The sequence below is a fragment of the Alosa alosa genome, chromosome 22 (genome assembly GCF_017589495.1).
Source record: "Alosa alosa isolate M-15738 ecotype Scorff River chromosome 22, AALO_Geno_1.1, whole genome shotgun sequence".
NCBI classification, from domain to species: Eukaryota; Metazoa; Chordata; class Actinopteri; order Clupeiformes; family Clupeidae; genus Alosa; species Alosa alosa.
Genome location: NC_063210.1, coordinates 26633050 through 26642714, shown reverse-complemented (window position 1 = coordinate 26642714; position 9665 = coordinate 26633050). Strand labels below are relative to the sequence as shown.

Below are 9665 nucleotides of genomic sequence, written 5' to 3'. Positions count from 1 at the left end.
GCATTGGGTCTTTTCCTAACTACGTCTCCTGTCCCTGCTCGCCTTAAGAGTCGGATGGTGTATTACATCAGTGATCTGGCTATCAAGAACCGGTACCTCAGACCCTTGCACTATGGTACTATAGTGTTTTAGTGCAGTGTGTGTGTGTGTGTGTGTGTGTGTGTGTGTGTGTGTGTGTGTGGCTGGCTAGTGTGTGACTTGTGTGTGTGAGTACTGAATAAACTGAATTTTGGAGGTTGGGATGACTGATTTGCGGACGGTAAAACCACAGTCTGGGTGTGTGTGTGTGTGTGTCTGTGTTTGTGTTTTCAATACATGAAAGAAAGGGCAGGAGGTGGTAGGGATGGATGTGAAAAATAACATAACTAGGCATTTGTCATCGCTGCTGACTGAATGCCCTCCCTATATGGAGGACATTTTGAACTGTGCCCACATGTGGCGGCGCGCAGCCGGCGGTGATGGCCAGTAATGACCAACAGCAATGGCTGACAGCCAATGACGTGTGTGTGTGTGTGTGTGTGTGTGTGAGCAGATGAGAGCTCATTTACACTGAAACTCAGGCAGTTTGAGGCTGCATAACAAGGCCTAACAGTGACGGATCATGTCAAGAACATTGCCTGAAAGCAAATGAAGCATCAAGCATGTGTGTGTTGTGTGTGTGTGTGTGTGTAATGTGTGTGTGTACTCCTATATGTGTGTTTTAATCAGAGTAATCTTTTTTTTTTGTGTACAATACTTGTCACTTCAATATCACTCTAATTTAGTTTGCAATCCCTTAGAGTGTATGTATGTGTCTGTCTAATAATTTACCTTTTATATGTGTGTGTGTGTGTGTGTGTGTGTTCTCAGGATGACCATATATTTCTTCAGTTCGGCCTCCATGAGCAGCAGGCCTCAGTGATGCTCAACATCATGGAGGAGCCGAGGCGGGTACATCTTCTCCGGCCCCAATACTTACCCTACTACCCCAGGTGCCAGGACTTTGTCAGCAGGGTGAGACTAACCTTAACACATTTTCATATGTTTCTTTTACCCTTTTTCTTTTTAAGCATACATTTCTCTGTTGTTTCAACCCAGGACTTTTTCAACAGGTTTCAAAACACATCCATTGATGTTGTTTTATGTTTATATTTTCTTGTTTTCTTTATTTACTTTTCTTTTTTCATTTGTAGTATTTTTCTGAGACCTTATTTTTAAACAGATTTATACATTAATAAAAGCTTTCTGACTTCTACTATCTTCATTGTTGTTTATTTGAATTGTTATTTGTTTTCATTAATTTATTCATTTTTTATTAATAATTTCTACTTATTTCTCCTCATCTCTTAATAGATAGGGTGGTGGTAGAATCAAGGGCATGTTTTTCTCTCATATCTGCAGACTTTGGCATGGTAAACTGATGGCGAGAGGCCTATTGTATTGCATCAGTGGCTCACACAGTCATGCAAGCACAGTCTGTGTCTCACCACCACATCTTTGGAAACCTTTTTCCTAGGGACTAGGGCCGGCAAATGTAAATAAAAGAAATCTTGTCCCAGATAGCGCGGATCCAAAGCCAGGCGTTAGTGTTTTGTGTGAATGACATTTTATGCCCAGTCAGACTCCCTTCTTACACAATGGCATTGCCTGTGGTTATAATGATTACTGGGGTGTGGTAGAAGCTGAATGAGGGAACGCCGCCCCTTCTTGGAGCATTGTTTTGAGCATTTTAATAAGCATTTATTAATATAACAAGTTGTTACCAGTGGTAACTACACACATCTTAAACGTCTCAATTAGGCCTCTTTATTCTAAAATTCGTTTAAAGAATGACATCATGCCATGGCACTCCACCATGCGTAAAGACATTAAAAACTACACAGCTTTCGTTGTTTCAACGTTACTCCAAGTAGCTAAGTATTTGAAACCGCCGATTATACAACTGCCTACAGTCTAGCATCTTCATGGCCTTGGTTGTGTTTTGAAACAGGTAAACTAATCCAGTCAAATATTACGATAAGCATGTGGTAGATGTCTGATTTTTTTATCGACAGACACCAATATAACTGATGGGCTATTTAGCCATAACGTCCCAACTTGGGTGAACTGAACAACTTTAGGAAAAACCTACGTTGGTGCAGCTACTTTCATCAAGCAAAAAACACTGATATTTGCTTGCCGCAGTGTTCTTTCTGTTATTTTTTGTTTTGTTTAATTGACTGTGCAGCTCTGCATTTAATCATTCACAGCGGCGTCGCCCATGGCGCTTGTCAAACTACGGTCCCACAAGCGTCGGCGAACCGCCGGCTGATCCGCCTGTTCTGTTGCCGCCGTTGCTCGTGTGGCAATATGGGCCAAACCATGCCGCGGCATATTTATGCGTCAGGAGATTGAACTAAGCTGAATTGCATGACTACTCTGTATTATGGTTTTGTCTGTTTTGTGCTGACTGTAAAATAGAAACTACAGACCATATTCATGAACTTTGATGGAAAAAGTATAATTTGGGTGAAGACATTAAAGGTACATTTTGCAAATATCCATTTAATGCATTTTTTTCGACCGGTTTCATGTTCACAAAAGCTGGTAACAATTTGTGCCCGGCGGCAGAGCTACGCACCCGATGTATGTGGAGATCACGAAAGTGACAGTTTTGCAATGGCGTCATTGAGTAAGATACCGCTGCGTACACTACTGATTATTAGCTGAGAACAATTAGTGTGAGCGCAGCAAATGCTGCAGTCAAATTCAAGATTCAAATTTAGATTCAAATTCAGGTAGCCTCAGCGGTATGACTCTGTTACAATATTCACGGTGTCACCTTTAAATTAAACAAAGCATTTATGATGGACCTTTTAATACAACCTGTGTAAAGCTAAAAAGAAAATAAATAGACATGGGTTGTAGAAGTCAGATTAAGAATATTGGGCACCACTGTCTCTCTCACCATGGTCAGCGGTGGCATCAGGTCAGTTTGAGGGAGCAGGAACGGGCTGTTTTACTTTTGAAGTGGTTAGAAGTGGTGCCAACTGAACAACCAGGCATGAAGTTTTGGTTGTAAATGATCAAATCTGATTGCCACTATGGGTGTACCAGGTAACCATTAATGTTCTGACTCACTGTTTTAAACTCTTGTAAGTGAGTCAAGTCACACCTTGTATAATTGTTGTTTTTACCAGCTGGCAGCAGACTATAAGAAGATGAAAACTTGTGCATGCATAGTGCATAGGAATAAGCAGTCTAAGGAAGTAATAGAAGAGGCATTTGCTGAGAGGATTCAGGTAATCACTCTTCTACTTCTGCTCAACATCCTCCTCAAGTGGTTGCATTGGTTCTGAATTAACTATTAGCACTTTTTCAGTCTCAGGATCACTTCTGTTGTGACGTGGGCTTTAAGGTTTTCACAGTCAGTTCAAAGGAATTCCGGGACCCGGATAAACTTTCAGATGCAGAACTCACAGGTATGTTTCATCCATAAACAATGGTGTGATTGTCTCAGATTCAGAAGTAACTGTTACAAGTCACATACTGTATATGTAAATGAACTTGCAACAAAAGCAGGACTTTATTTAGGGCTCCTCTGTGTGTATATGTTCTTCTGAACTACTTTCCTCCAACAGCATGACTTGTGCCTGTGTGTGTGTTCTTTAGAAATCCCAGCTCTGAGGGAACTGCTAAGGGATCTCAATGCCAGCTTCCCCGAGAGGAGAGAGGAGGAGTACATCAAGGAAGCTGAGGGGGTTCTGTCCTTGATCCAGGGTTCAAAATGTGACAGTCACACTGATGTGAGTCTACATCAGTGTTTCAGCAGAGTTTATTTATGTCAACAGGATTATTTACGTGTATATATTTCCATCCTTTTCAGGCGGAAATGAAAAACACAAAACGTCAAGCTTACAGGAAATTGAAAGAAACACTAACTGCTAACTTGAGTGAAGCACTGAGAGGACTGAGAGGGAAGTACAATGCCCTGGAGAACTGCCTCTCTCAGGCGGCAAAGGAGTCAGAGGCAAACTGCCTCCAAAACGCAGAGAAGAAAGTGATAGATCCAACAGTATGTATATTAATTATTAGTGACACAACAATAATCTACAAAAAGCAATAATATCTGAAATGCAATATGTCAGCACATCCAGTTATACATTGATTATATAGAGGCTAAGCCATCATTTATATTTAAAGTATACAGGATTTTGTACTGGGTCCTGATAGCTCATCATGTTACTGTAGTCTTTATGTTCATGGGGATTGGGATAAAGGGTTGCAGTAGGAGGCTGAAGTGCCCTGAGCAAGGCACCGGGCCTGCTGTTGATGCAGGCAGCTCACTGCGCCCGGGATTAGTGTGTGTTTCAACACTGTGTATATACATAATTCATGGATTGGGATAAATTATACTATGTTATAGCTTATACTATGTTATAGCATATGTGTACCAACAAGGGGGGCGGATTGTTCATTATAGCTACATGGGAGAGGCTTTGTGGGGATGTTGTGTGTCCTGATAGTACATTTGTGTTTCTTGCATACATGTGAAATCTTTTTTCATCATTTTCAGGATAGAGAAAAGGCAAGCGGGTACCACAAAACTCTTAGAGCTATGTGTGTGAAAGGAGGAGTTACAATATCCAAAAACAATGGAAAGGTCACAGATCTAAATGCTGTGCTAGTTTCACACATGGAGCAAAAGGTCAACCAAACATTTAAGGATGTGTTTGAGTAAGTTGTTTCTTACCTAGCTGGGGCTTTGATGAAAACAAGCAAAATGAATATTTGAGCTAATGAGGGTTTCTGTCTCCAGGAGGAGGAGCTCAAGACAAACTCAGTCTGTGGCAGCCATACTTCAGAAATTTGACCTCACCAGTCGAATTACTAAGGAATTCAAGCATCCTGTAACTCTGATTTTAACCTTTATTGCAACTCAGGTGAGTCCAAATCCCCTTTGTGTTCTATGCACTATAAACAGCTCAAGTCTGACGTTTTAGTGTGTGTGAAAACAGACATGTACCTACCAGTGTAATTACTGAAGATGTTTTCCCCCACCTTCAGCAAGATAAACGAAAGACAGCACTGGATAAAGACATTACTCAAATGAGAAAGGAAATCTACATTTGCCTCAGAGATACCATAGAATCTGCCATGGACCCAGTGTACAGGGGTAAGTTTAAACCATGGATTGCATGTGTTAACCTTTTCAGAGTGTCTATTTACACCCCTGGTACGAATAGCTTTGGCCACACAGCTGAGCTATTCATACCCTGTGACATAACAACAAAAAGACGTTGCTCATGTGCACAAAAAACATGGCGGACATTCGTTTTTCGTCAGCAGAAAGTGAAGAATTCTGAAAGGTTTCGGCACTATATCTGTTCAGATTAAGTTTTAGATTGAAAAGTTGTGTTTTATTTTCATAATCTTGGTTCAGTGAACACATACAACCGTCAGTTTGTTAGTTAACAGAAATTTTGTGAATATGACGTTCAGGCCTGTAAACTATAACTTTACCTGCAAACATTATTTCCTTGTGGAAGCAGATAGAACAGTGGTCACAGACAAGGGCTGGCATGCGGTAGACTGGGGTTCAATTCCCATGTGATGTGTTTTGGCAGAGTGAGTGTGCATGTGTACCAACATCTCTGGAGAGAAGGCGCACAATTTGAACAAGAAATCGGTTCTCAAACGGAAGTTTTGATTGCAACAATTACCTAGTTCATGCACTAGGGTGTAAATAGCATGCAGTACTATAAACACCAGGGTATGAATAGCATCCACTTCTAACTGTACATTGATGCAAACAACATACCTTATTCAGAGTGTCTATTACACAGCTGAGCTATTCACACCCTGTTACGTAACAACAAAAAAACATGTTGCTTGTTTTAAAAAAAAATATATATTATTACATTGTGTGATCAATATGCCAGAATAAATGCACAGGGGTGCAAATAGCATACACTGATATTTGTACCAGGCGGGGTACTAATAGAACACATTGCTGTGTGCACCGGGGTACGAATAGAATTCACTTCTTATTGCACCGGGTTACGAATAGCATACACTGCTAATTGTACCAGGAGTGCAAATAGCCTTACCCTAACCTTTTAAATCAATGATATGAAACATTAAACCAAGACTAACCTTGAAAATGTCAGCTATACACAGGAAAAGGTGTGGAAAATTCCTTGTGTTATTGGTTGGGGGCACTCCGTAGTGGCTCAACATTCAGTGTCTGCAGCCAATCAACAACAATTATGACAAATTTCAAATATCTCACAGTATGTTTAGGTGATATGCAGGGTTGGACTGAGAACAAAACTCGGCCGTAGCAATTTCGTCTGATCCGCCCCATTCAGGCTATTCCTATAGGCCAGGTGTCTCCAACCTTTCTTCCTCCTAGAGCTACTTTGACAAAATGGACATGGCCGAGAGCAAGGCACCTAACCCCTCACTGCTCCTCGAGCGCCGCTGTAGCAGGCAGCTCACTGCTCCAGTTTAGTGTGTGCTTCACCTCACTGTGTGTTCACTGTGTGCTCTGTGTGTTCACTAATTCACGGATGGGATAAATGCAGAGACCAAATTCCTTGTATACGCAAGTATACTTGGCCTAGAAACCTGATTCACAAAATATAAAGTTGGTGTTTGCTGTGTGTGGACCATTATATACACCATAATGTTACTAACATAGTCATGACATCGCGGTCTTCAAAAACCATAGATTTCTTGGGAATTCTGTTTTTTTTGTGCAGTGTATGTGGTGGCTTTGAAGTCAGACTTGTGAGAGGCAGAATCGACTGCAGGTGTTGCATGCGGCTGGAGTGGATAGTGCAGGTGGTGCATGTGTAGGCTGGAGTGGATGGTGCAGGTGTTGCATGTGTAGGTTGGAGTGGATGGTGCAGGTGTTGCATGTGTAGGTTGGAGTGGATGGTGCAGGTGTTGCATGTGGCTGGTGCGGATGGTGCAGGTGTTGCATGTGGCTGGTGCGGATGGTGCAGGTGTTGCATGTGGCTGGTGCGGATGGTGCAGGTGTTGCATGTGTAGGCTGGTGTGAATGGTGCATGTGTAGGCTGGTGTGGATGGTGCAGGTGTTGCATGTGTAGGCTGGTGTGGATGGTGCTGGGCATGGTAATGGTGTTTGTTGCTTCCTATTCATTCTCTTTGTCTCTGGGTGTTCAGCTTTGTGTGACCTGCTGCCACTGATTTACATTTATTAATTTGGCGAACACATTTGCCCAAAGCGACTTACAGCAATGGATGGTTGATAATATCATAATCCAACAGCTCTTTTGGCCATCTTTGCCAAGCTGCTTCTTTGCTAAACTAAGAACTATAGGGGCGGATAAAGGTACATACTGTATGCCTAAGTAGGAATTAAGACCAGAAATCCATGTGATGGGGGGAGGGGAATCCTGTAGCATTTCCTAGATAGCCTGTTTGGAACACTTGGTATAAATCCCCTTGTCACCAAGTGGACCGCAACATTCAGAGTTTTTATAGTTTTGATATTTCCATTATTTTTCTGCCATTTGCCAGAATTCCCATATGTATGTAGAATAGTCCCTGCCTGATGATATGTGTGTCTCTGTAAAACCCAGAGGCTGCTTCTCATACTGGGCCAGGATCCTATACAGAAATGCAGGAGGTGCTGAGAGAAGGCATTAGGAAACTCAAGAGCACCATGTTCACACAGGCCATGCTGAACGCACTGGAGAAGTTTGATAACATGGAGGTAAGGACATTGAGAGACACTGTTCCTTTAGCAGTTACAAGCGACTGCAGTTGTCATCTGCATGGGAATCAAAACTGTAATCTTGGTTTTGTCAGCAATCACTTGTTGAAATAAGTTTTCTACATATTTCATTACCTTAAAGTAACAGAACAATGTCTTCCATGCTCTTTTAAGGATCATATTGAGAAAACACTGAAAGAGTTACAAGACATTGCTGCCAAAGCACTCAGCCAGAAACACAGTATGCCTCTACCTGGTGAGTAGATACATACAGTTCATAAACATGTCAGCAACATGACATCATCAAGTGAAGCCTTTCTCTATGTGGAATGTACAGTATATAGTATGGGGTTTGCCCATCAAGCTTTACCTGCAGAATGCCATAACAAATTAAGAATGCAGTGTACAGTATGCAGAGTGGACAGCACCCTCCCGAATTATTGGCACCTCTGCTAAAGTTGACTAAAAAGAGGAATATAAAATCATCTTTTGGAAATTGATCTTAATGCTTTAAATTAAAAAATGAGATATCCAAAGAAATATCCAACCTTTAAGGACACCAATTTTGTTTGTGAATGAATAATGTATCATAAATAAAAAAAAATGTAAATAAAGTTTTTCCTTAAAATACAGGGTTCATAAATATTGGCACCCCTATGTTAAATTCCCATAGAGGCAGGCAGATTTTTATTTTTAAAGGCCAGTTACTTCATGGATCCAGGATACTATTCATCCTGATAAAGTTCCCTTGGCCTTTGGAATTAAAATAGCCCCACATCATCACATACCCTTCATCATATCTAGAGATTGGCATGGTTTTATTTCAGTTAGCCTATTATCTGGTTTGATTAGCATTGAGCTCAATGAGCATAAAAATAAAACCATGCCAATCTCTAGGTGTGGTGAAGAAAATAACAAGCTGCTGCCTCTATGGGAATTTCACATAGGGGTGCCAATATTTATGAGCCCTGTATTTTAAGGAAAAACAGTTATTTAAATGCATTTAAAGCATTAAGATCAATTTCCAAAAGATGATTTTATATTCCTCTTTTTAGTCAACTTTAGCAGAGGTGCCAATAATTCGGGAGGGTACTGTTTATGAAGTCTAGTTGTTTCTGTAGAATGAATATGGGAAGTAAATTATGATTATTTTATTTTCTTATCTTGCAGACGTCTCGGATGAAATGAAAATGATGAAAACGCTAAGAGCAGAGCGGAAAAGACGTCCTTAACTGCCCAGCAGTCAAACTCCAGCAGTACTGTGGATCTGTGGTGTCACATTCATTACAGTGCATGAAAATGCACTGTACTGTTATTCCAAGGCTTTTTACAGTGCATGAAAATGCACTGTACTGTTATTCCAAGGCTTTTTACAGTGCATGAAAATGCACTGTACTGTTATTCAAGGCTTTTTTACAGTGCATGAAAATGCACTGTACTGTTATTCAAGGCTTTTTCTTCTTATTCTTCTTCTTCTAACGCCCAGTTAATGCAGCTTAAACCGTTTAACATTAGAAACTTCATTCAAACTATGTTAATTAGATCTTACTTAGGACATGTGGGCTTTGTATTTTTCAACTTTGTAACTTTTATACTTTTTAAACTATTAATTAAAAACTAGTCAAAATTTCCCCATAGACTTAACATGGGCTGATGACATCACAATAGAGCCGTTAAGCAATTAGAATCCTATGGCAGGTGTTGAGGCCACCTGCATCAACTGCCAGTCTCAGGCTTTAAGCATACAAACTGGCCCTATTAAGACTACACACCCTATTCAACTGCTTCCTCTGCTTCCTCTGCCAAAAACTGTTTCAAAATAAAAGTCCTCACTACAATATTTCACTGTTAAACAATTTAACCCTTTAAACTACTGAACTTTTCAACTGTTCAGCCATTGTAACTGTTTGTCTGCTTGTCATCAACTATGACTCCTACCACTGTAGATAGTTAGCTAAGTTAG

General features: G+C 40.7%; 1 protein-coding gene across 1 annotated transcript; it reads left to right on the top strand.

Annotated features, from left to right (window-relative positions):
- Positions 1 to 3095: 3095 nt before the first annotated feature.
- LOC125287174 (nuclear GTPase SLIP-GC-like) lies at positions 3096 to 9060 on the top strand. Its single transcript, XM_048232730.1, has 10 exons — positions 3096 to 3260; positions 3341 to 3440; positions 3631 to 3764; positions 3845 to 4033; positions 4535 to 4695; positions 4778 to 4901; positions 5026 to 5134; positions 7569 to 7702; positions 7877 to 7958; positions 8873 to 9060. The coding sequence occupies exons 1-10, from the start codon at positions 3180 to 3182 to the stop codon at positions 8932 to 8934; spliced, it is 1176 nt and encodes a 391-aa protein (XP_048088687.1). The 5' UTR covers positions 3096 to 3179; the 3' UTR covers positions 8935 to 9060.
- The last annotated feature ends 605 nt before the right edge of the window (positions 9061 to 9665 follow it).

Excerpts from the sequence above, each read along its gene's own strand:
- LOC125287174 (XM_048232730.1), top strand. The coding sequence starts at position 3,180 with ATGAAAACTTGTGCATGCATAGTGCATAGGAATAAGCAGTCTAAGGAA. Across the intron at positions 3,261-3,340 it reads CATTTGCTGAGAGGATTCAG|TCTCAGGATCACTTCTGTTG; the intron begins GTAATCACTCTT and ends GCACTTTTTCAG. Across the intron at positions 3,765-3,844 it reads AATGTGACAGTCACACTGAT|GCGGAAATGAAAAACACAAA; the intron begins GTGAGTCTACAT and ends CATCCTTTTCAG.